Below are 26,248 nucleotides of genomic sequence, written 5' to 3'. Positions count from 1 at the left end.
ACTATCATCACCAGCACCATCACCACCACCATCACCACCATCACCACCAGCACCATCATCACCACCACTATCATCACTACCACCACCATCATCTCCACCACCACCACCATCATCTCCACCACTATCATCATCTCCACCATCATGACCACCAGCACCATCATCACCACCACTATCATCATCACCACGATCACCACCATCACCAATAAACTACTCCGCGTACCCTGCGCAGTCCAGACGGTCTCCGCGTGATGCTGCTGCTGCCGTGTTTTGTGTTTGCGAGCGACGTCCCCGTGGTGCTGCTGCCCGTGTTGAGTCGTGGGGATGCGCGCCACGGCGGCTCGGAGATGTTGACTACCTCGCCTGGTACACAGGAGGTCGTGGGTTCGACCCCGACGCCTGCTGCTGTATATGGCAATGGTGGGTGGGGTGGCGGTGGTGGGTGGGTGGGGTGGCGGGTTGCCGTGGTGGTGGGTGGGGTGGCGGTGGTGGGTGGCCGTGGTGGGTGGGGTGGTGGGTGGGGTGTGAACCACGTGCAACCCGACTGTGACGTAGCCGCCTCTCCACCAATGGGAATACAGACAACTCGAGTCGACTTTTGCTTGCCCAGTCTACGAGACCGGGGATGGTGGTGGGGTCGGTGGTGGGGTCGGTGGTGGGGTGACGCCACAACACGCGCATGCTCGTTACGAGAGTGCGACAGGCAAGCAGGAGGAGTCAACCGAGGGAATCAAAGCGACGGCAGTGACCCAGCCGCTCGTGTCGGGACACCCGTTCAACGAGCCCGTTGCCGCTACCAAAGCGCCGCAGCTTTGGGACGGCTACAGGCGGCGCGGGGAGGGAACACGGCCGCTGGAGCTGCTGAAACTGCTGCGATGTACCGGAGCTTTATTCAGGCGAGGTGTAGGAGGAGAACACGCGAGGCCCGTGGCGTTCGTCGGCACGACACGGCACGGGCGGTCCGGGAGGAATGAAAGAGGGTTGAAAAAAAAAAAATTCGCCGCTCGCACGATCACCCAGCCAACCGGCTCACTCGCTACGTAACCCGCTCACCCACCACCCACCCGATCTACTCCTGTGTGCACTCACCCACCTACTCACCCACCCTATCTACTCATCTGTGTGCACTCACCCACCTACTCACCCACTCATCTGTGTGCACTCAATGCCAATATTGACTGTGCCAGGCCAGGTGCACTTTGAGGCCACGTCAAGTGCCGAAGGCTCGCTGACGGAAGGTCACGGGACAGACCCAGCAGGTGCCAATGGGTTGGCCGACTCAGATGAGTGGCCGATGCACTGCCAGCTGTACCCCCAACTGTGTCAACTTGCTGCATTTTAGCCGCCCGGTGCTCCACTCGTTGTTGTGAGCGTCGCTCCTCTGCCCTCCGTTGTTGTTGGAGGTCGACTGCCTCCAACTGCCCAGTAGTAGCAGCGTCCTTCACGAGACTCCTCCATTCTGCGCAACTTACCCACCTACTCACAACTCGCCCACCCGCTCACCCACCCGCTCACCCACCCGCTCACCCACTCCTACTCGCAATCATCCACCCACGCGAACAACCATGTTCTTCATTCGCTCGCCCACAACCCAGCTGCCAAACTCACCCGCTCACTCGCTCACCCGCTCACCCGCTCACCCGCTCACTTGCTCACCCGCTCACTCGCTCACCCGCTCACCTACTCATCTACAACTCACCCCTCCACCAATCTACAACTCACCCAACCCATCCGCCCACTCACCCGCTATTCCACACATCTGCAGCAGATTTTCGCCGGGCAACACAAAATCAAATAAACAATTATTAGCAACAATTGAATAAACACACAACAACAACCACAACAACAACACAAGCAAAGACAAAGATTCCACCCCTTCCCGTGTAGCCCACACAGGGTCTTGGGGCAAGTGCTGTTTTAGCGCGTAGCAGCTGAGACAACGCACGAGGGGTTCCGTGGCCAGCACCACACCCGGCCGCCTTTGTCTCCCCAGTTCTGATCAAGTTTTTTTTTTACACTTCACTTACGTTTACTTTACTACGCACCACGCCAGGTAGAGAATTAAGGCCGAGTCGATCTAGGGGTAGGAGGAGGAGGCCAGGGACCGCCGGTCCACGACCTGAAACCAAGGGTCTCGGGTCTCGCGGGTGCGCAGCGGTGACGTCACACAAACACCGCCCCCCCCCCACGGAGAGGGGACAGTGCCCCCCGCCCTGACCCCCCTCCCTCCCCCGTCGCCCCCCCCCCCCCGGCCCCCCCCGGCGCGCGTCAGCTCACCGCGGCTCAGCCGATCGGCCGGCCGAGTGACGAGTGTCAAGTGAGCGGAGGTGGAGGGGCTTCCATCAGATTAGGGATCTACCCATAATGCCACGGTCACCCTCACGGGCTCACGGCGGCCACGGAGGGCGGCTTCATTCCTGCCGCCAAACTCGCGGGGGGCTGCGGGCGGGGGGCAGAGGTCGCAAACGGGTTTTGATTCCCTACCCGTACCCGGCCGCACCAGGGTCGCAAACGGCTACCCGTACCCGTAGCCGGGTATCGGGTAGGGTACGGGTATCGGGTAGGGTAGCCGGGTATCGGGTAGGGTGCGGGTATCGGGTAGGGTACGGGTATCGGGTAGGGTAGCCGGGTATCGGGTAGGGTAGCTGGGTATCGGGTAGGGTACGGGTATCGGGTAGGGTACGGGTATCGGGTAGGGTACGGGTATCGGGTAGGGTAGCCGGGTATCGGGTAGGGTACGGGTATCGGGTACCCGGTTGCGACCTCTGCCGTGGAGGCAGCGGCGAGGGTTGATGGATCGCACGCGGATGGGGCTGTGGAACTCCCCACCCTTCTACGCGTGGGTGGGCGTCGAGGAGGGGACAGACGCGGACGGAAAAGTGCGTGGACTAATCTATCTCCAGCGCGGGGATAGAGCGTTGCTCCCCTCGCGCAAGGCGTGGATTTTCCCCGGCGCACGTGACGAATGGGGCTGGCCGCGCAACCACAGCACGGGACCGCAGAACTTGGGCAATTCATTGCCGGCGGTGCCGCCGGTTCCGCTAGCGCCCTTTGTGCAGGGGCTCGCCTGTTGGGAATTCCAGGAGCTGGCGCGCGAGTGATTTGCCAACCCTCGGCACAAAAACCCTCTTTAGGTCTCCCGGGAGGAGGCAGAGATCTCCCGGGAGCGGAGCTGCTGCCTCCTCCACGACGAGGAGACAACCCCCTGGGGAAAACAAGATGGGTGGCACCCCCCCCCTCCACCACCACCGGCACCAGCACCACCACCACCAGCTCCACCAGCACCAGCACAGAGGTCGCAATCAGGTACCCGATACCCGTACCCTACCTGTACCCGGCTGGGTACGGGTAGGGTACGGGTACGGCCGGGTACGGGTATCCGTTTGCGACCCTGGTGCGGCCGGGTACGGGTAAGGAATCAAAACCTATTTGCGACCTCTGCACCAGCACCACCAGCACCACCAGCACCACCAGCACCACCAGCACCACCAGCACTACCACCACCACCAGCACCACCACCACCAGCACCACCCTTGCTGCCACCGCGCGCTGCACTGGCGGCCCACAGCAGTAGTTGCATGGTCACGTGACGGATGAGGGTGTCCGGTGAGGAGGTGAGGAGGAGAGGGGAGGTGAGAGGTGAGAGGTGAGAGGTCACGGGGCTCTGGGGTGCAATGACGAGGCACGAGTGTGGGTGGTGGTGGTGGGCGAGGCGAGCGACGAGGTCGCGGGGAGTCGGTGGCGCTGGCGAGGTCACCGGGATTTGGTGGCAGCGGTGAGGTCACGGGGCGTCCGTGTCGGCGGTGAGGAGTCGTGCGAGGCGGGCGAGCTGTGCGCGCTGCGAGTGCAGGTAGACCTGCGTGTCCCACAGCGCGTCCACCAGCACCGCATCGCGCACCTCGTCCAGCGCCACGTCCTCACGCAGCTGCGGGCTCAGCCTGCACGCGCACGCAGCGCACACACACACACATAGAGCACACACACACACGCACACACATACAGCACACACACACACGCATAGCACACTCACACACGCACATACACACATAGCACGCACACGGCGCAAACACACACACATACAGCACACACAGAGCACACTCATACACACACACACACACACAGCACACACAGCACACTCATACACACATAGCACACTCACACACGCACACACACACACAGAGCACACACATATAGAGCACACACACATAGCACACTCACACACATACATAGCACACTCATACACGCACACACACACATAGCACACACACACACATAGCACACACACATAGCACACTCATACACGCACACACACACACGCGCGCACACACACACACATAGCACTCACACACATAGCAGTGATTGTGGTGAGCGTGGTGAGAGTGGTGAGCGTGGTGAGCGTGGTGAGCATGGTGAGCGTGGTGACTGTGGTGAGCGTGGTGACTGTGGTGAGCGTGGTGAGCGTGGTGAGAGTGGTGAGAGTGGTGAGCGTGGTGAGCGTGGTGAGCGTGGTGAGAGTGGTGAGCGTGGTGAGTGTGGTGAGCGTGGTGAGCGTGGTGAGAGTGGTGAGCGTGGTGACTGCGGTGGGCGTGGTGAGTGTGGTGAGGGTGGTGAGCGTGGTGATTGCGGTGAGCGTGGTGAGCGTGGTAAGCATGGTGAGCGTGGTGAGTGTGGTGAGAGTGGTGAGCGTGGTGATTGCGGTGAGCGTGGTGAGCGTGGTGAGTGTGGTGAGCGTGGTGAGTGTGGTGAGCGTGGTGAGCGTGGTGAGTGTGGTGAGCGTGGTGAGTGTGGTGATTGCGGTGAGCGTGGTGAGCGTGGTGAGTGTGGTGACTGTGGTGAGTGTCGCCAGGGCCAGGAGTCGCACCGGAAGAAGGGAACCTGCAGGGAGTCGCACCAGGCCCGGGCCCGGTCCACAGGGCGCCCCTCCGCGTCCGTGCACTGCACAGGGGACACGTGGGCACACGAGGGGACACGTGGGGACACGTGGGGACACGTGGGGACACGTGGGGACACGTGGGGACACGAGGAGACACGCGGAGACACGAGGGGACATGCGGAGACACGAGGGGACAGACGGAGACACGCGGAGACACGAGGAGTGTGAGAGATTGAGCGAGGGCGAGCGAGCGAACATTTGAGCGTGTGAGCGATCAAGCGAGCGAGCGTGGTGAGTGTGTGAGCAAGCGTGGTGAGCGTGGTGAGCGTGTGAGCGAGCGTGTTGAGCGTGGTGAGCGTGGTGAGCGTGGTGAGCGTGGTGAACGTGGTGAGCGTGTGAGCGTGGTGAGCGTGTGAGCGAGCGTGTTGAGCGTGTGAGCGTGGTGAGCATGGTGAGCGTGTGAGCGAGCGTTGTGAGTGTGTGAGCGTGGTGAGCGTGTGAGCGAGCGTGGTGAGTGTGGTGAGCGTGGTGAGCGTGGTGAGCGTGTGAGCGAGCGTGGTGAGCGTGTGAGGTGAGCGTGGTGAGCGTGTGAGCGAGCGTTGTGAGTGTGTGAGCGTGGTGAGCGTGTGAGCGAGCGTGGTGAGCGTGGTGAGCGTGGTGAGCGTGGTGAGCGTGTGAGCGAGCGTGGTGAGCGTGTGAGCGAGCGTTGTGAGTGTGTGAGCGTGGTGAGCGTGTGAGCGAGCGTGGTGAGTGTGGTGAGCGTGGTGAGCGTGGTGAGCGTGTGAGCGAGCGTGGTGAGCGTGGTGAGCGTGGTGAGCGTGGTGAGCGTGTGAGCGAGCGTGGTGAGCGTGGTGAGCGTGGTGAGCGTGGTGAGCGTGGGTGGTAAAGTTCTGTCCCGGCCCGACTAGCCGCCTGTGAAAAAGAGCTTTATAGCTCATCGGATTCAGGCAGTGCCAATAAATATTCTGATTCCGATTCTGTACGAGCGATTGAGCGAGCGAGAGGGTGAGCGAGCGGGCGAGCGAGAGGGCGAGTGGGCGGGCGAGCGAGAGGGTGGGCGAGCGAGAGGGCGGGCGAGCGAGCGGCCGAGCGGGTGAGTGAGCGTGCGCGTCGTACACAGTCCACCATGAGGCGGCCCAGCTCCCGCGCTCCGATCACGCTCTGCGCCAGCTGCCAGGGGTTGGTGGGGCGGAACACGTCCGCCGAGCTCACGCGCTCCCGCGGGGGCCGCCCCGTGCCCAGCGACAGCACCACGGCCCGCAGCGGGGCCGCGCAACCCTGCGGCACACAAAGACAAAGCTCCCCCGTGTAGCCCTAACAGACTGCTGGGGCTGCTGGGGCTGTTAAGCGAGCGGCACCTGCGAAGGCCGTCACGGCGCACGAGGGGGTGGGTGGATTGAACCCACGACCTCCTGCGTACCAGGCGAGGGAGTTAACATCTCTTAGCCACCGCGGCGTAATGGCAGAGCCAGGTGCCACCTTGATACGGAGACACAGGATACACGGGATACACGGGGGGACAGACGGAGACACGGGGGACAGACGGAGATGTGGGGAGACAGACGGAGACACGGGGGGACAGATGGAGACACGGGGGAGGGGGCAGAACGGAGACACGGGGGGGGGGGCAGGCGGAGACACGGGGGAACACATGGAGATGTGGGGAGACAGATGGAGACACGGGGGGGGGCAGAACGGAGGCACGGGGGGGGGGGGGGCGACACACGGAGACACGGGGGGGGGGGGGGGTGACACAGACACGCGGCGACACGCTGGTGGGGGCTGGGGACAGGCTCCTCACCTGCTGCTGCTGCTGCTGCTGCTGCTGCTGCTGCTGCTGCTGCTGCTGCTGCTGCTGCTGCTGCTGCTGCTGCTGCTGCGCCCGGTGCTGCTGCAGCTCGGTGAGTGCGTCGAGCGTGGGGTTGTTGGCCAGGAGGCCCCCGTCCAGGAAGCGCCCCATCTGGCGGAAGTAGGTGGGGGCCGCCCCGCTGCTGCGCGCCGCACGCCACACCAGCTGCTCTACTCGGGGGGAGGGGGCACGGGGGGGTGGCACGGGGGGGGGGCACGGGGGGGGCGGGGGGGTGGGCGGGGGGGGGCGGGGGGGGGGCGGAGGGGAGGAACGTTCAGGGGGAACAAACGCGGGGGGCGTGGGGGAGACGCGAGACGGTGGGGGGGGCACACGGTGGGCGTGGTGAGGTGCGGTGAGTGGTGAGTGGTAAGTGCTGGTTGGTGAGTGGTGAGTGGCGAGTCGGTGAGTGGCGTGGTGAGTGGTGAGCGGTGAGTGGTGAGTGGCGTGTGGCGTGTGGCAAGTGGTGAGTGATGAGGGGTGAGTGGTGAGCGGTGAGTGGTGAGTGGCGTGTGGCAAGTGGTGAGTGATGAGGGGTGAGTGGTGAGCGGTGAGTGGTGAGTGGCGTGTGATGAGTGGTGAGCGGTGAGTGGTGAGTGCTGAGTGGTGAGCGGTGAGTGGTGAGTGGCGTGTGGCAAGTGGTGAGTGATGAGGGGTGAGTGGTGAGCGGTGAGTGGTGAGTGGCGTGTGATGAGTGGTGAGCGGTGAGTGGTGAGTGCTGAGTGGTGAGCGGTGAGTGGTGAGTGGTGTGTGGCAAGTGGTGAGTGATGAGGGGTGAGTGGTGAGCGGTGAGTGGTGAGTGGCGTGTGATGAGTGGTGAGCGGTGAGTGGTGAGTGCTGAGTGGTGAGCGGTGAGTGGTGAGAGGCGTGTGGCAAGTGGTGAGTGATGAGGGGTGAGTGGTGAGCGGTGAGTGGTGAGTGGTGAGTGGCGTGTGGCAAGTGGTGAGTGATGAGGGGTGAGTGGTGAGCGGTGAGTGGTGAGTGGCGTGTGATGAGTGGTGAGCGGTGAGTGGTGAGTGCTGAGTGGTGAGCGGTGAGTGGTGAGTGGCGTGTGGCAAGTGGTGAGTGATGAGGGGTGAGTGGTGAGCGGTGAGTGGTGAGTGGCGTGTGATGAGTGGTGAGCGGTGAGTGGTGAGTGCTGAGTGGTGAGCGGTGAGTGGTGAGAGGCGTGTGGCAAGTGGTGAGTGATGAGGGGTGAGTGGTGAGCGGTGAGTGGTGAGTGGTGAGTGGCGAGTGGTGAGTGGCCAGTGGCATGCGGTGAGTGGCGAGTGATGAGGGGTGAGTGCTGAGTGGTGAGTGGTGAGTGATTAGCGGTGAGTGGTGAGTGCTGAGTGGTGAGTGGTGAGTGATTAGCGGTGAGTGGTGAGTGGTGAGTGCTGAGTGGTACCGCTGGGAGGGGTGAGCGCCTGGAACGTCTCGCTGGGCGAGTGGCAGGGTGAGGCTGGCGGTGTGGTAGTGGTTGTTGTTGGCGGTGTGTAGTTACGGAAGAGGTGCAGCTCTGCCGGGTGTCTATCTGCCAGAACAGCCGTCACCAACACCCTGCACACGGCAACAAAGACAAAAATCCCCCGTGTAGCCTCAACAGACTGTAGGGGCAAGTGCTGTTAGCGAGTAGCGCCTGTGAAGGCCGAGGGTGGGTGGCCAGACCACGCCCGGCCGCCTTTGTATCGCTAGTGGCGATGTTTACACATCACAGAATGTACTAATTTGAGGCTGAGTCGACCTAAGGGGAGGCTCAGGACCGGTTCAAATAATCGTCGCCGGTGTTGGTGGCCGTGAGCGGGAATCGAACTCGGGTCGCCAGGTTCATAGCGCAGCGTAGCGCTAACCGCTACACCACCGCTCCCCACACACACGCAACACGTGCATACACACACACAACACAGGAGGTGCGTTGAGTTCGTATGGGTGAGTGATACGTGTTTGTGGCTTGTGTGTGTGACGCATGAGCAAGTGCGTGTGACGAGTGTGTGTGCGCTACGCGAGTGTGACACGCGCGTGTGACACGTGCGTGTGACACGTGCGTGTGTGGCGTGACGAGAGCGTGACGTGTGACGCCGTGTGACGTGCGATGTGACACGCGTGAGTGTAAAGTGCGTGTGACAAGTGTGTGTGCGCTACGCGAGTGTGACGCATGTGTGTGCGATGCGTGACGCGTGTGTGTGCGGATTGTGACGCGTGTGGCTTGCGACGCGCGTGACGGGCTCGAGCGAGCGTGCAGCGCGTGGTCACTTGGGGTGCGTGACGTCCGTCATCTTGGTGTGCTCGCCGAGCTCGCGCTTGAGGAAGCTGTCGAGCGGCGCCGAGTCGTAGGGGCGCCCTCCCCGGAACACCTCGTCCTTCATGCGGAAATACAGCGCCCGCAGCTCGCCCAGCGACTTGCCTGGCGCGCGGGGGACACGTGGGGGGGGGACACGCGGGGACACGCACGGGGACACGTGGGGAGTTACGGGGACACGTGGAGAGTTACGGGGACACGTACGGACCCACGGGAGATATGGGGACACGTGGGGACACGCACGAGGACACGCACGGGGACACGGGGAGATACGAGGACACGTGGGGGACACACGGGGACAAGCACGGGGACACGGGGAGAAACGGGGACACGTGGGGAGTTACAGGGACACGTGGGGGACACGTGGGGGACACGTGGGGAGTTACGGGGACACGTGGGGGACACGTGGGGGACACGTGGGGAGTTACGGGGACACGCACGGGCACACGGGGAGATACGGAGACACGTGGGGACACACGGGGCGAGCGAGAGCGCGTGTGCGTGAGTGCTCGTGAGTGAAGTCCCCGCGCTGGCGCCCGCACCGTGCACGATGCCCAGCGCCAGGATGCCGCCCGTGCTGGTGCCCGCCACCCAGTCGAAGAGCTCCCGCACGGGGCGGCCGCTCTCCCTCTCCAGCGCCAGCAGCATCTGGATGAGGACCAGGCCGCGGATCCCTCCGCCGTCCAGGCTCAGCACGCGCTCACGCCTGCACCGCGGGGGACACGGGGACACGTGGACACGGGGACGTGGGGGGGTGAGACACGGGGACGTGAGACGTGGGGACGTGGGACATGGGAACATGGGGACGTGAGACACGGGGACACGGGGACGTGGGACACGGGGACACGGGGACGTGGGACACGGGGATGTGGGACACGGGACACGGGGACGTGGGACACGGGGATGTGGGACACGGGACACAGGGACGTGGGACACGGGGACACGGGGACACGGGGACGTGGGACACGTGGACATGGGACACATGGACATGAGGGCACAAGAAATGGGACACGGGTACATGTGGATACAGGTGATAAGTGGACAGGGGGACACGGAGACACACAGAGACGTAGACACACAGAGACGTAGACACGCGGCACGAGGGGGGGGGGGGGAAGGGTGGGACTGCTGTGGCCGCGAGCGTTGCCACGGTGACGCACCGCTGCTGAGGGGGCGGCCCGTCCGTCACGTCCAGCATGGGAGCCATCACCGTCGCCATGGCGACCACGTCATCAAAGCCTGCGGTGGGGGGGGGGGCACGCAGAGTTCCACGTTCGCATCGTTCCAGCGGCTGAGAACTGGGCAGCGCGGGATGGAGAGTCTCGTTTGCGAGGATCACCTGGGTGCTGTCCGTGTGTGTGAAGGTTGAACTTCTGTTGCACGTAGCAACAAACCGAACGCAAAAAGAAGTTCTAAAGAAATTAGTTTCGTCCATCTAGATGATGATGATGATGATTTATAACTGCGCAGCTCCGCTGGCTTGCTAATATCGGAAGGGAAGAACGTTCCAGACGGCCGCAGAAGCGCATCGTGCGTGTTGCGTTATAACAGCGCGCGTTCCAGCATTATAAGGGCGCGCGCGTTCGGCGTTATGACGTCATGCGCGTTCCCCGTTATATTGATGGGTGCGTTCCGCGCTGAGCCTCTGCTGCATTCGGACGCTGCCCCGGCGAGTGAACCGGCGAGTGGTGGCCGAGCGATCGGCGGCGCCCGCCGCCTCTCACCCAGGGGCCGCGGCGGTCTCTGCCTGGGCGGGGGAGGCCGGGCCGGGATCCCGGGCCTGGTCGACGCCGAGGAGGCGGGCGAGGCCGGGGGGGCCGACCCGGGAGGGAAGCACCGCGTGACCCCCACGCTGTGCAGCATCTCCATGAGCACGGGGCGGTTCCCACCTAGAAACGGCACGGCAACGGCAACGGCAACGTCAACGGGGCGGCGGTGGTCACTACGCTGCGAGGGCGAGGGCTGGTGGGTGGGCGTCGAGGGGGAGACGTAGCCCGGCTCGCCGGGAGAAGCCGGTGCGGAAAGCGGACCGGCCTCCGCCCGTTGATTCCATCTGTGCCGCGGGGGATAGAGCGTTGCCCCCTCGCGCGAGGCGTGGGGTTGTCTCCGGGTGCTCCGGTCGGTTTGCGCCGGCGTGGATCGCAAGAACAGCTCGTCGCTGCTCGCCGAAAATATCAGTGTGGCGCTCCTGCTTAAATAGGTAAATAATGATGATATATAATGATAATTATTATAATAATTATTATTATTGATAATAAATAATAATAATGATGATATCAAGTTCACGTCGATTTTGTGGAACCAGGTGACGAGTCCAGAGGCCAGGATAGGAGTCTAATTTGCCAAGAGATGGAGGGGTGGAGTGGGGGAGGGAGGGGTGTGGGGGAGGGAGGGATGGGAGGGAGGGGTGGAGTGGGGGAGGGAGGGGTGTGGGGGAGGGAGGGAGGGGTGGAGTGGGGGAGGGAGGGGAGTGGGGGAGGGAGGGAGGGGAGGGAGGGGTGGAGTGGAGGAGGGAGGGGGTGGGGGAGGGAAGGGAGAGAGAGGAGGAGGAAGGGAGGGGATGGAGTGCGGGAGGGAGGGAGTGGGGGAGGGAGGGGTGGGAGGGAGGGGTGGAGTGGAGGAGGGAGGGAGAGGGAGGGGTAGAGTGGAGGAGGGAGGGGAGTGGGGGAGGGAGGGAGAGAGAGGGAGAGGGAGGGGTGGAGTGGGGGAGGGAGGTAGGGGTGGGAGGGAGGGAGGGAGAGAGAGGGAGGGGAGGAAGAGGGAGAGAGAGGGAGGGAGTGCGGGAGGGGAGGGATAGGGGGAGGGAGTGTGGGGGGGGTACTGGGGGGGTTCGAGGGGGGGGTACTGGGGGGGGTACTGGGGGGGCGGGGGTACCGCTGCTGTTGCGAGCCAGCAGGAGCCCGGGGGTCTCTCCGTCGTCGTTGGTGGAATCCATCTGAGCTCCGAACACGATCAGCGGTTTGATCATCTCCAGATGGTCCAGCTACAGCCACGCACAGCGCCGCGGGTGTCACACACGCGTGTCGCACGTGTGTCACACGCGTGTCGCACGCATCTACGAACCGCACGTCGTGTGCATCGTGTGTAGTGCGTGGAGCGAGTCCCCTGCGTAGACCCCGGGCGCGTGGCTGCGTACCCGCATGGCGATGTGCAGCGGCGTGTCTCCGTGAGCGCCGCGTGTCTCCGCCTGCGCCCCCTGCGTGAGCAGCGCCAGCGCCGCCTCGTGCCGCCGCTTGCGCGCCATCGCGTGCAGCGGCGCGTCCCCGCTGCGGCTGCGCGCTTCCAGCGCAGCGCCCCGCGCCGCCAGCAGACGCACCGCCTGCACGCAGAGTGAGTACACACGCAGAGTGAGTACACGTGCAGTGAGTACAGAGTGAGTACACACGCAGTGTGAGTACACGTGCAGTGAGTACACGCAGAGTGAGTACACGCAGTGTGAGTACACACGCAGAGTGAGTACACGTGCAGTGAGTACACACGCAGAGTGAGTACACACGCAGAGTGAGTACACACAGAGTGAGTACACACGCAGAGTGAGTACACACGCAGAGTACACGGAGAGTGTGTACAGAGAGAGAAAGTACACGCAGAGTGAGTACACACGCAGAGTGAGTACATGCAGAGTGAGTACACGCAGAGTGAGTACACACGCAGAGTGAGTACATGCAGAGTGAGTACACACAGAGTGAGTACACACGCAGAGTGAGTACACGCACCTGTGCGCTGCGGGCCCAGTGCATGGGCGAGCCTCCGTGTTTGGCGTCGCGTGCGTCCAGCTGATCCTCGCGCAGATCCAGCAGCAGCTCCACACAGCTGCATGAGCACACACACACACACGCACACACGCGCACACACACACACGCACGCACACGCACGCACACACGCACGCACACGCACACACACACACACGCACACACGCACACACACGCACCCGCGCACACGCGCACGCGCACACGCACACGCACGCACACACGCACACACACGCACACACACGCACACGCATGCACATGCACACACACACACGCACACACACGCACACACGCACGCACACACACGCATACGCATACACACACGCACACACACACGCACACACACACACGCACACACACACACGCACGCACACACGCATGCACACACGCACACACACACACGCGCGTACACACACACCAATATACCAACACCCGCCATTCGACGCGAAGCGACGGTGACGTCGTCACGACGCCTGTGCCAGGCCAGGTGCACTTTGAGGCCACGTGAAGTGTCGAAGGCTCGCTGCCGACAGGAGGTCACGTGACAGACCCAGCAGGTGCCATGGGTTGGCTGACTGAGATGACCACTGGTAGATGCACCACCAGCTGTACCCCCCCTACTGTGCCAACTCGTACACAGAAACTGTCCCCCCTGACACACACACACGCGTACGCACACGCGTACGCACACGCATGCACACACACACCTACGTGTACACACATGCGCTGAATTATATACATTGTGTGTGTAAGGTGTGTGGGCGGTTAGCTGTGGGTCTCTGTGGGGAGCGGTGGTGCAGCGGTTAGCGCTACGCTGCACCGCGATCCCGGCTGCGAACCCGAGTTCGATTCCCCGCTCACGGCCAACACCGGTGACGGTTATATAAACCGGTCCTGGGCCTCTCCTAGGTCGACTCAGCCTCAAATCAATACCTGGTGCGGCGTGTAAACATCGCCACTTAGGGAGACAAAGGCGGCCGGGCGTGGTGCTGGCCACCCACCCCCTCGTGTGCCGTGCCGGCCTTCATAGGTGCTCGCTAACAGCACTTGCCCCAACAGTCCGTTAAGGCCACACGGGGCGTGCGGTGTACACCGTGCGCGTGTGTGTGTGCGCGTGTGTGTGCGTGCGCGTGTGTGTGCGCGTGCGTGCGCGTGTGTGCGCGCGTGCGTGCGCGTGTGCGTGTGCATGTGTGTGCGTGCGTGTGTGCGCGCGTGCGTGTGTGTGTGCGCGTGCGTGTGTGCCACGTGTCACGTGGGGAGTCACGGCACCCGATCTGGTCGTGCCGCAGGGCGGTGTGCACCGCGTGCTCCCCCGCGCCGGGCCCCCCCGCACCGGGCCCCCCCGTGCCGGGCCCCGCCGTGCCGGCCCCGGCGAGGAGCAGGACGCGAGCGGCGTCCTCGCGGCCCAGCCGGCAGGCCTCCTGCAGCGCCGTCTCGCCGGCGCCGCTGGGCCCGTCCAGCGTGCCGTGCGCCGCCTCGCACAGACACTGTGCCGCGCGGCGAGACGCGCCGTTAGCTAGGCCTCGGCAAGGGAAGGTAACTTACCCTTTTGACTGGGTAAAAGGGTAAAGGTGTCGACATGCCAAGGGGTAAGGTAAAGGGTACAGGGTAAAGGTAGCTCGGAAGAATTACCCGGTAGGGTAAAGGAAGCGTGAAGTATTACCCAGTAAATACGGTGGTGCCTTGTTTACCGCTAAAAGCTCCGTGGCGCAGTCCGTGGCCTCCATTTAATAAGTAATATTTTTTTTTTTACTTTTTTTTTAAACACGCTTCATTGAAACGTACTCGTAATGGCAGAACTCCACGACTCCGGGAAGTGGCCCCGAAGCTTTCCATAACCGTGCCGCACGGCGCGTCGTGTCGCGTGCCGCGTGCCGCGTCGTGCCGCGTGCCGCGCAGCGCGTCGCACCTGCAGGAGGGCGGGGTCGGTGCGGCGGGCGGCGAGGTGCAGTGCCGTGTCCCCGCGCGCGTCCCGCGTGTCGACGCGCGCTCCGCACGCCAGCAGCTCGGAGGCGCAGGCGAGCTCCCCGGCGCTCACCGCCACCACAAGCGGCGTCGCTCCGCCGGCGCCGCTCTCCACGTCCCTGCGAGCCGGAGCGCGACGACGATGAGCGACGCCGTGCGGCTCGTTGCCGTCGAAACACTCCGCCGCCCGACAATCAGACGGTTGCTTTGTTATTTGACCGCGCGTCAGGTCCCGCTGAGCTACGGAGCTGCCGTTTCCCGGAAGCGACCAGCTCGCCGTCGTGAAACGGGAGCTCAACGAAGCGGCTTATCGCGTGGAAATTTATCGCGGCCAAATCGTCTGCGGAGGGGAAAAAAAACTAAAACGGAGGGACCCGGGGAAAAATCCACGCGAGAGAGAGAGAGACACGCAGACTCCAAATATACAGCAGCAGCAGGCGCCAGGGTCGGGATCGAACCCACGACCTCCTGCATACCACGTGAGGTAGTTAACATCTCTTAGCCACCGTGATGATGATGAGAGAGAGAGAGACACGCAGACTCCAAATATACAGCAGCAGCAGGCGCCAGGGTCGGGATCGAACCAACGACCTCCTGCACACCAGGCGAGGTAGTTAACGTCTCCTAGCCACCGTGACGACGCGGACACGAAACCTATCGTCCAGGACGAGGCCTTGCGATCGAGGCGACGCGAACGCGGCAACGGAGGAGGAACATTGGGAGATCGGCGGCGGCGCCGGCGTGCCGACCATCGGCTCCCCGCGACAGCCGCTACCTGAGGACGGCGTTGTGCCGGAAGGCGTGCACCAGGCCGGCGTGCCGACCAACGGCTCCCCGCGGCCACCGCTACCTGAGGACGGCGTTGTGCCGGAACGCGTGCACTAGGCCGGCGTGCCGACCAGCTACCTGAGGACGGCGTTGTGCCGGAAGGCGTGCACCAGGCCGACGTGCGCCGCCAGGTGCGCCGCCGTCCACTCGGGGTGCTCGCGAAGGGCGTCCAGCACGCGCTGCGCCGAGGCGGCCGGCCCAGCGCCGGCGCCGCCCGGCCACACCGCGCCGCCGGCGCCGCCGCTCACCAGCGGCAGGACGCGCTCGGCGAGCAGCGCGAACAGGCGGCGCGCCTCGGGCTCGCCGGACACGCGGAACAATCTGCGGGGGGGAGACGGCAGGGGGCGGTGACGCGGCGGTGGTGGCACGGTGAGCGCACGCGGTTGTGTGTGGTGTACACGGTGTGTGCGTGTGTGGTATATACGGTGTGTGTGTGTGGTGTACACGGCGTGTGAGCGTGTGTGGTGTACACGGCGTGTGTGTGTGTGGTGTACACGGTGTGTGTGTGTGGTGTACACGGTGTGTGTGTGGTGTACACGGTGTGTGTGTGTGTGTGGTGTACACGGCGTGTGTGTGTGGTGTACACGGCGTGTGTGTGTGTGGTGTACACGGTGTGTGTGTGTGTGGTGTACACGGCGTGTGTGTGTGGTGTACACGGCGTGTGTGTGTGTGGTGTACACGGTGTGTGAGCGTGTGTAGTGTACACGGCGTGTGTGTGTGTGCGTGTGTACTGTACACGGTGGCGTGTGTGTGCGTGCGTGTGTGGTGTACACGGTGGCGTGTGTGTGTGTGCGTGTGTGGTGTACACGGTGTGCGTGTGTGGTGTACACGGTGGCGTGTGTGTGCGTGCGTGTGTGGTGTACACACCTGAGTGCCGACGTGGCCCCAGGCCCCGGCTGCAGGAGGCCGTCCCAGGAGCCGGCGAGTCGCATCAGCGTCAGACTCCCCTCCCGCGCCACGGCCTCCAGGCCGCGGTAGTCGGCCAGGGTCACCTCCCGAGCCTGCAGGGGGCCCGCCAGGCCCGGCGCCACGGCCGACAGGGCCCCCCTCACCAGGCGACCCAAGATATCCATGGCCACCGCCGCCGCCGTCGCTCCCTTTCACGGCCGGGGGTCAGGGAAAGCGCCTGCAAGGGGGCCGCGGGAGACGCTTTAGGCTGAGTCAACCTAGAGAGGGCACGGCGGGCTCGGCCACTCGGGGTGTCTTGTTCGGATGTGACTAAGAGACACCCACAGCGTGTCTATCGACAGCTGGATGAAGGCCTCGGCATCATCATCACCATCATCATCATTGGCCACGGTCTTATCCACTGCGAACTAAAGGTTGTCCAACGCTCACAGGCGATGGTTCTCGTGGTGGCGGTGAGCCGCTTTCAGTTGGGATGCCGGCAAATGAACGGAACCGACGCTCCGGCACCCCCGCGGACGCTCAAACCGCACTGGGGTCTTGAGTCACACCGCATGGTGACGATCAATTTGCCCTCGGTGACTCGGTTAGCTAAAAACACATTGTCCCGCGGAGGGAGCTGGTAGGAACGTTGGGTTGCTCGGTCAATGGCCAGGGTCAACGGCGGCGTGGTGTATTCCGCAAATATGGCCGACTGTGAGGGCGGGCACAAGCCGGCGTGAGTAGGTTAAATGTTGAGTTTTATAAGGGCACCACGGGGTGACCAGCCCCTCCCCACCCAGCCCCACCCCTCCCACCCCCTACCCAGCCCCACCCTCCCCACCCAGCCCCTCCCCACCCAGCCCCACCCCCCACCCAGCCCCACCCTCCCCACCCAGCCCCTCCCCACCCTCCCCACCCAGCCCCACCCCTCCCACCCCCCCCCCACCCAGCCCCTCCCCACCCTCCCCACCCAGCCCCTCCCCACCCAGCCCCACCCGCGTTCACTCTGGCGTGCGAGTCCAATTCGCTCACCGCCACACCACTGCTCACCACACCATTCCTCATGCACCACTGCTCACCACCACACGATTGCTCACTCATACACAACTGTTCACCATTGCACCACTGCTGGCCGTTGCACGACTGATCACCACTACTGAAGACGCCACGGTGGCTAGGAGATGTTGACTACCTCGCCTGGTATACAGGAGGTCATGGGTTTGATCCCGACCCTGATGACGCCTGCTGCTGTATATTTCTAGTTTGCATCTCTCTACGTGGTGAGATGTTAACTACCTCGCCTGGTATACAGGAGGTCATGGGTTTGATCCCGACCCTGATGACGCCTGCTGCTGTATATTTGGAGTTGGCGTGTCTCTCTCTCTCGTTATCATCACGGTGGCTATGAGATGTTAACTACCTTGCCAGGTATACAGGAGGTCGTGGGTTCGATCCTGACCCTGACGACGTCTGCTGCTGTATATTTGGAGTTTGCGTGTCTTTCTCTCTCATCACCACGGTGGCTAGAAGATGTTAACTACCTCGCCTGGTATACAGGAGGTCGTGGGTTCAATCCCGACCCTGACGTCTGCTGGATTTTTCTCTGGGGTCGTCCGTTTTTTCCTCTCCGCATTTATGAATCAACATCACCCGTGCGCTTAGAGTTATTCGGCTGCTGCTGCTGCTATACAAACAAAAACAATCCACGCGCCGACGATGACGATGATGAGAAGTCACTACCGCTGTGATTATCATTTGTTAAAGTCAGGTCAGTGCCACCGCCTCACCTCGTAGAATTATAAAATTACATTTTATACCCTGGTAAAAGCCGGTTATAAGCAACGTAGACCGGTTATAAGTAACATAAACCGGTTATAGGCAACATAAGACGGTTATAGGCAGCATAAACCGTTTATAGGCAACATAAACCGGTTATAGGCAACATAAACCGGTTATAGGCAACATAAACCGGTTATAGGCAGCATAAACCGGTTATAGGCAACATAAGCAGGTTATAGGCAACATAAGCAGGTTATAGGCAACATAATCCGGGTATAGGCGACATAAACCGGTTATAGGCAACATAAACCGGTTATAGTCAACATAAACCGGTTATAGGCAACATAAACCGGTTATAGGCAACATAAGCAGGTTATAGGCCACATAAGCAGGTTATAGTCAAGATAAACCGGTTATAGTCAGCATAAACCGAATATAGGCAACATAAAACGGTTATAGTCAACATAAACCGGTTATAGGCAAACATAAACCGTTCATAGGCAACATAAAACGGTTATAGGCAACATAAACCGATTATAGGCAACAGAAGCCGGTTATAGGCAACATAAGCCGGTTATAGTAAACATAAACCGGTTATAGGCAACATAAACCGGTTTTTAGGCAAAACATAAACCGGTTATAGGCAACACAAGCCGGTTATAGGCAACACAAACCGTTTATAGGCAACACAAGCCGCTTATAGGCAACACAAGCCGGTTACAGGCACGCAATGTTAACAACCCCCCTGGGGGCACGGCTGACATCAGTGGCGAGGGAGAAGCGACAGACACACGGAGCTGCCAATATCACCGCGATGCATACCAGGTGCTATCGGCTTCGTCACGTGGGCTGGGGGTGGGGGCAGCCCAGACCCCCACCCCACCCCCCACGTGGTCATTCACACTGCACTGTAATTACTGCACTGTACTATGCCCCCCAATGTTCAAAGTTTACCCCCCCCCCCCCACAGCTTTCAACAACAAACATTTGTAATGATCGATTGACCGCAGTGGTGAAATATGGTCAAGCAGCCCCCCCCCCACCCCCCCCACCCCCCCCCCCCCCACGGCCCCCCACGGCCCCCCACGTCTCACCCAGCAGTAGATCGACCCCCCCCCCACCTCTCCACCTCTCCACGCGGTCCTCACCTCAACCGAAGAACAGCTGACCGCGATTCCCCCACTCGTCGATTCCAGCGAACCGTCGATTCGACTCCGTGAAGTTCGTCGATTCAACACACACCAGCGCCACTCGCCACCAACGTGCGAATCGACAAACCGATTTACGCCGCGATTCGATTCCCTCTCCTCCCCTCCGTGTCGCAGCGCGAGCGTTCGATTCGCGAATCGCGAGCCGCATCCGATTCCAGAATCGAGGAAGTCCACCACCCCTTGTTGGTTGACCGCGCACGTGTGCTCGGAGGTTGGGGGTTGAAGTTCGCTGCGGGGGTTCGACTGCCCCCCCCCCCTTAACCCAGGGGCTGCTCTTCAGGGGTCCCGGAGGGGGTCCTCGGGGGTCCCTTGGCGGCAGGGGGAGGCTTGGGGGTCGGGAGCGGGGAGGGAAATCGACAGGGGGGGGGGCATCAGCGGAGATCGTCTTGAGTGTAAGTGCGACCACCCCCCCCCCTACACTCTAAAACGTGGTGAAGGGGGTACCCCCGAAAGGGTAAAGGGGGTGCAGGTGGGATAGGGGGGGTGTGTAGTGGGAAGAGGGGTTTCTATAGGGATGCTGGAGAGGGGTTGTATAGGGCTGGGGGGTGGGGGGCTCGATAGGGGGGCCAGGGGTCTCCGAACGGGTGGGATTAGGGGGGTGTGTAGTGGGAATAGGGGTTCCTATAGGGATGCTGGAGAGGGGTTGTATAGGACGGGGGGGGGGGCTCGATAGGGGGGCCAGGGGTCTTATAGGGACAGGGGTCTCCAAACGGGTGGGATTAGGGGGGTGCGTAGTGGGAAGAGGGGTTCCTATAGGGATGGTGTATCTCTCTGGGATGGTACCCGTGCCCTGAGAGGGGATGGAGGGGTTCTCCGAGGGGGTCCGTGTTACCCCTGGGCGAGACGGGGAGTTTGGGGCTGTGTGGGGGGCTGTGGTCTCGCTGAGTCACGCGAGCCGCGTGACCTCTGTGTGTACAGTGGGTGTCGGGTTTGTGTGTGTACAGGGTGTAGTGTGTGTGTGTGTACAGGGTGTGTGTGTGTCGGGTTTGTGTGTGTACAGGGTGTAGTGTGTGTGTGTGTACAGGGTGTGTGTGTGTACAGGGTGTGTGTGTGTAAGAGTGTGTAGTGTGTGTGTGTGTACAGGGTGTGTGTGTGTAAGAGTGTGTAGTGTGTGTGTACAGGGTGTGTGTGTAAGAGTGTGTAGTGTGTGTACAGGGTGTGTGTGTGTATAGACTGTGTGTGTAAGGGTGTGTAGTGTGTGTGTACAGGGTGTGTGTGTGTAAGAGTGTGTAGTGTGTGTGTACAGGGTGTGTGTGTGTAAGAGTGTGTAGTGTGTGTGTGTACAGGGTGTGTGTGTGTGTAGACTGTGTGTGTAAGGGTGTGTAGTGTGTGTGTACAGGGTGTGTGTGTGTAAGAGTGTGTAGTGTGTGTGTACAGGGTGTGTGTGTGTAAGAGTGTGTAGTGTGTGTGTGTGTGTACAGGGTGTGTGTGTGTATAGACTGTGTGTGTAAGGGTGTGTAGTGTGTGTGTGTATAGACTGTGTGTGTGCAGGGTGTGTGTGTGTGTAAGAGTGTGTAGTGTGTGTACAGGGTGTGTGTGTGTATAGACTGTGTGTGTATAGACTGTGTGTGTACAGTGTTTGTGTAGGGTGTGTAGTGTGTGATCTGTGTGTTTGTGTTATTGGTGTCTCTCTGTGTGATCTGTGTTGTTGATGTCTCTGTGTGTGATCTGTGTGTCTGTGTTGTTGATGTTTCTCTGTGTGATCTGTGTGTCTGTGTTGTTGATGTGTGTCTGTGTTGTTGATGTGTGTCTGTGTTGTTGATGTCTCTGTGTGTCTGTGTTGTTGATGTTTCTCTGTGTGATCTGTGTGTCTGTGTTGTTGATGTGTGTCTGTGTGTGATCTGTGTGTCTGTGTGTGATCTGTGTGTCTGTGTTGTTGATGTGTCTGTGTGTGATCTGTGTGTCTGTGTTGTTGATGTGTCTCTGTGTGTGATCTGTGTTGTTGATGTGTCTGTGTGTCTCTGTGTGTTTGTGTTATTGGTGTCTCTCTGTGTGGTCTGTGTTGTTGATGTCTCTGTGTGTGTCTGTGTGTCTGTGTTGTTGATGTTTCTCTGTGTGATCTGTGTGTCTGTGTTGTTGATGTGTGTCTGTGTTGTTGATGTCTCTGTGTGTGTCTGTGTTGTTGATGTGTCTGTGTGTGTGTCTGTGTTGTTGATGTGTCTCTGTGTGTGTCTGTGTTGTTGATGTGTCTCTGTGTGTGTCTGTGTTGTTGATGTCTCTGTGTGTGTCTGTGTGTCTGTGTTGTTGATGTGTCTCTGTGTGTGTCTGTGTTGTTGATGTGTCTCTGTGTGTGTCTGTGTTGTTGATGTGTCTCTGTGTGTGTCTGTGTTGTTGATGTGTCTCTGTGTGTGTCTGTGTTGTTGATGTCTCTGTGTGTGTCTGTGTGTGTCTGTGTTGTTGATGTCTCTGTGTGTGTCTGTGTGTCTGTGTTGTTGATGTCTCTGTGTGTGTCTGTGTGTCTGTGTTGTTGATGTGTCTCTGTGTGTGTCTGTGTTGTTGATGTCTCTGTGTGTGTCTGTGTTGTTGATGTCTCTGTGTGATCTGTGTGTCTGTGTTGTTGATGTGTCTCTGTGTTGTTGATGTGTCTCTGTGTCTGTGTGTCTGTGTTGTTGATGTGTCTCTGTGTGTGTCTGTGTTGTTGATGTCTCTGTGTGTCTCTGTGTGTGTCTGTGTTGTTGATGTCTCTGTGTTGTTGATGTGTCTCTGTGTCTGTGTGTCTGTGTTGTTGATGTCTCTCTGTGTGTCTGTGTTGTTGATGTCTCTGTGTGTGTCTGTGTGTCTGTGTTGTTGATGTCTCTGTGTGTCTCTGTGTGTGTCTGTGTGTCTGTGTTGTTGATGTGTCTGTGTGTGTCTGTGTTGTTGATGTGTCTCTGTGTGTCTCTGTGTGTCTGTGTTGTTGATGTGTCTGTGTGTGTGTCTGTGTTGTTGATGTCTCTGTGTGTCTCTGTGTGTGTCTGTGTGTCTGTGTTGTTGATGTGTCTGTGTGTGTGTCTGTGTTGTTGATGTGTCTTTGTGTCTGTGTGTCTGTTTTGTTGATGTGTCTGTGTGTCTGTGTTGTTGATGTGTCTCTGTGTGTCTCTGTGTGTCTGTGTTGTTGATGTCTCTGTGTGGTCTGTGTGTCTGTGTTGTTGATGTGTCTCTGTGTGTCTCTGTGTGTGTCTGTGTTGTTAACGTGTCTCTGTGTCTGTGTGTCTCTGTGTGGTCTGTGTGTCTGTGTTGTTGATGTCTCTGTGTGTGATGTGTCTCTATGTTGTTGATGTGTCTCTGTATAGTCTGTGTTGTTTGTGTTGTTGATGTCTCTGTGTGTGTCTGTGTTGTTGATGTGTCTCTGTGTGATCTGTGTGTCTGTGTTGTTGATGTGTCTCTGTGTGTCTGTGTTGTTGATGTGTGTCTGTGTGTTTGTGTTGTTGATGTGTGTCTGTGTGTTTGTGTTGTTGATGTGTCTCTGTGTGTCTGTGTTGTTGATGTGTGTCTGTGTGTTTGTGTTGTTGATGTGTGTCTGTGTGTCTGTGTTGTTGATGTGTCTCTGTGTGTCTGTGTTGTTGATGTGTGTCTGTGTGTTTGTGTTGTTGATGTGTCTGTGTTGTTGATGTGTCGCGTTTCCAGGACGCCGTGCGGGTCAGCATTGCCATGGCTGCCGCTTCCGGCAAGAAAGGAAATCGCTCTGGCAAGGTGTGGCCTGGGACTTCGACCCTAACCTTGATCCTCACCTTAACCCAAACCCTGACCCTGATGTAGACCATCACCTCAAGCTAGACCCTGACAGTCACCTCAACCCGAACCTTGATCCTCACCTAAACCCAAACCCTAACCCTGATGTAGACCATCACCTTAACCTAGACCCTGACCCTGACCCTGACAGTCACCTCAACCCTAACCCTGATGTAGACCATCACCTTAACCTAGACCCTGACCCTGACGTAGACCATCACCTTAACCTAGACCCTGACCCTGACAGTCACCTCGACCCTAACCCTGATCCTCGCCTAAACCCAAACCCTGACGTAGACCATCACCTTAACCTAGACCCTGACCCTGACCTAACCCTGACCCTGACAGCCACCTCAACCTCAACCCTGACGGAGACCGTCACCTTAACCTAGACCCTGACCCTGACCTAACCCTGACCCTGACAGCCACCTCAACCTCAAACCTGACGGAGACCGTCACCTCAAAGCAGCAACGCACCTCACGCCCATCTCGCGCTCGCTCCCCCAGGCCCCGCGGCGCGGCGACGTCTCCTCCGGCGCCCTGCCCGGCGGCGGCGGCGGCGGCGCCGGCGGCGGGCCGCCCTCCATCTCCGACACGGAGCTGCTGTCCCTGCCGGTGCGCGAGCTGAACCGGCGTCTGCGCGCCGCGGGCCCCGAGGAGGCGGCGCGGCTGAAGACGCGCCGGCGCACGCTCAAGAACCGCGGCTACGCCGCCAACTGCCGGGCGCAGCGCTCGGAGCAGCGCGCCGTGCTCGAGGAGCAGCGCTCGCACCTGCAGGCCGAGGTGACGGCGCTGAGCCGTGAGGCGGGCGCCATGCGCTCGCAGCTGGCGCGCATGCAGGCGCAGTACCGCGCCCTGCAGAGCCTGGCGCGCGACACGGCCGCCGGCGGCGGTGCCGGCGCCGCCGATGCTGCCGGGGACGGCGACGACGCTCGGAGCGACGGCGCGGACGGCGCCGGCGGCGGCGGGGACAGCGCTCGGAGCGACGGATCAGCGGCGCGGCAGTAGACGCACGCGGCCACGTGGGTTGCGGGCTCTGTAGGCGGCCGGGGTCACCGGGGGTCACCGGGGGTCACCGGGGTCGTCGCGACGACGAGGAGACGATGGGGGACGAGGCCGGTTCGTGGGCAGGGCCGTGCGGGGACTTGGGGTTAGGGCTGTGGCGAGTTGTTTGGGGTTGGGGGTTCTTGGGGTCATAGTTGGGGGTTCGTGAGGTCACGGCTTGGGTGCGCGCTGTATGAGAAGCGTAACTCAAATTTGTTTTTTTTTGCCTTCTTCAGATATAAATAAATAAAGATATATTTTAGTCCATCGGACGATCGGCTCTGCGTCGGGGGCGGTGGTGGTGGGGCCTTGGGAGCGAGGCCGAGGGACCGGGCTCTAGAGGTCACGGGGCCCTGCAGTTGGGGGTCAGGGGGCCCTGGGGGGGGGGGGGGGGCGTGAGTGGTGATGCAGAGCTGGCCCCCCGCGCTGGAGGCCGTGGTGTGAGCTCGCTGTGTGCTCGTTGCGGCTGGCGCCACACGGAGAGTTTTATTTCTATTAGCAAACTCGTGTGCGCACACACTTGTGTATACACGCGCACATGGTACACCACTCACACAGCCACCGTTCGCCACTTAGTGGCAGCGTTGTCGTCACAACGTTTGTGCCAGGCTGGGTGCACATCGAGGCCACGTGAAGTGTCGAAGGCTCTTGGTGCTGGCAGGAGGTCACTTGGACAGACCCAGGTGCTATGGGTTTATGGAGATGATGGGCAGATGCACCAGCTGTGTATCTGCTGTGCCAAATTGCTGCGTTTTAGCCGCCCGGCGCTCCGCTCGTTGTTGTGAGCGTCGCTCCTCCGCCCTCCGTTGTTGCTGGAGGGCAACTGCCTCCAACTGCCCAGTAGCGTCCTTCACGAGCCTCCTCCACAGAGGCTGATCTTGACACCGCTGGTACCAGTCATTGGCAAGTCCACTCAGCTCCACGTCCTCCTGTACCGCGTCACTCCATCTCTTCGCTAGCCCGTGTCGCGCCCGTTTAGCACCCCCTCTACCTAGCCAAACAGAAGCTGCCAGGGCATGCTGTGGCTGGGCATACGGGCTACATGACCCGGTCAACACAGCCTCACCTGCCGGCAACGGTGGCAGTATACGGTGCGGTCTGAAATTACGGTACGGTGTGGGATTTTTTTGGTTCTTATTTTACGATATTTTTTGCATCAGGTACGGCACGATACGAAAGTGCGGTATTTTTATTCGTACCTTTTTCGTACCAACTCGGGTGATCAATTAAGTCGAAGCAAAGCTTTTTAATTTCTGAGAATTGCCCCACTCTCTTGTCTTTTGAAGGCGGCTACAAGAATTTAACGTGTCACTTGTCAAAGACTTCCCAAAATGCCACTTACCGCTGATGACGGCTGAGAATTTTAAGCGTTTTGACTTAATATTTCAATGCGATTTTTAATTTAAATTTATCTTGTCAGTTCCATCAAAAAACTCTGCATATTTACAGAATATATATATTTTTTAAGGCTTAAGGAACTTTATTGCAACAAAATATTATGCAAAACAAGACACTTCAGCTTTGCTTGCCACCGATCCACTAATATTCTAACTAAGAAATAAGTTACAAAGTTACGGCCTGAAATTTTTGTTACCCCCCCCCCCCCAGCCCCCAGCCCCCAGCCCCCAGCCTTGCCTGCCGGAGGAGATTGCTGATGGTGGGGGAATGCGTCCAGATCTTGTAGGGATATGCGAGCGCCTCGGACAATCCGGCCTCACGGTGAAGCCCAGGAAGGATCGTAGGCAGGTGTTCATTTCAATGGGCTCCACGTTTTACGAGCATGGGAATGACCTTGGCCGAAGAAGACGCGGAGCTTCGTGCGGGGAAACAGAGCCAGGTAGCTTCCACACGGCGGCGTTACGCAGCCGATGAAAAAAAAACAAGTAACGCCGCTCGACCGAACCGGAGTGAGACCTCCCCGTTGCTAAACCGGAGCCGGTCAACAAGCAAACGGCCCAGGTACGGACGCACCGCCCCTCCTAAAAAAACCCAGGCAGGTGCTTTGTTTTGGTGGGGCTTCAAGGGCACGCGCACACGTTTATACACGTGTAGCGTCGGATCGCGTATGCACATGCCGCC

The 26,248-nt window shown here is 60.3% G+C and overlaps 2 protein-coding genes across 4 annotated transcripts; one reads left to right on the top strand and one right to left on the bottom strand.

Annotated features, from left to right (window-relative positions):
• Positions 1-856: 856 nt before the first annotated feature.
• Positions 857-19,487, bottom strand: PLA2G6 (phospholipase A2 group VI). 3 transcript variants are annotated; one of them, XM_061577073.1, is made up of 17 exons: positions 19,352-19,487; positions 16,404-16,662; positions 15,615-15,857; positions 14,653-14,827; positions 14,013-14,230; positions 12,711-12,807; positions 12,131-12,313; positions 11,869-11,977; positions 10,719-10,883; positions 10,155-10,233; positions 9,537-9,700; positions 8,949-9,099; positions 8,104-8,255; positions 6,672-6,889; positions 5,987-6,148; positions 4,859-4,932; positions 857-3,935 (listed from the first exon to the last, which is right to left on the bottom strand). In XM_061577073.1, exons 2-17 carry the CDS (start codon positions 16,607-16,609, stop codon positions 3,779-3,781), a joined length of 2,553 nt encoding a protein of 850 aa, XP_061433057.1. In that variant the 5' UTR covers positions 16,610-16,662; positions 19,352-19,487; the 3' UTR covers positions 857-3,778. The 3 variants fall into 3 exon arrangements, with proteins under 3 accessions (XP_061433057.1, XP_061433056.1, XP_061433058.1); XM_061577072.1 differs by lacking the exon at positions 19,352-19,487 and adding an exon at positions 19,298-19,346; XM_061577074.1 differs by lacking the exon at positions 19,352-19,487 and adding an exon at positions 19,298-19,346 and having other exon boundaries at positions 5,987-6,152; positions 6,715-6,889.
• A 139-nt stretch (positions 19,488-19,626) lies between these two features.
• Positions 19,627-24,253, top strand: LOC133358736 (transcription factor MafK-like). Its single transcript, XM_061577178.1, has 3 exons — positions 19,627-19,806; positions 23,021-23,086; positions 23,633-24,253. The coding sequence occupies exons 2-3, from the start codon at positions 23,045-23,047 to the stop codon at positions 24,131-24,133; spliced, it is 543 nt and encodes a 180-aa protein (XP_061433162.1). The 5' UTR covers positions 19,627-19,806; positions 23,021-23,044; the 3' UTR covers positions 24,134-24,253.
• The last annotated feature ends 1,995 nt before the right edge of the window (positions 24,254-26,248 follow it).

Source organism: Lethenteron reissneri, chromosome 63 (genome assembly GCF_015708825.2).
Source record: "Lethenteron reissneri isolate LAM-NWPU_2019-01 chromosome 63, ASM1570882v1, whole genome shotgun sequence".
NCBI lineage: Eukaryota > Metazoa > Chordata > Hyperoartia > Petromyzontiformes > Petromyzontidae > Lethenteron > Lethenteron reissneri.
This window is presented reverse-complemented; position numbering and strand designations above follow the sequence as displayed.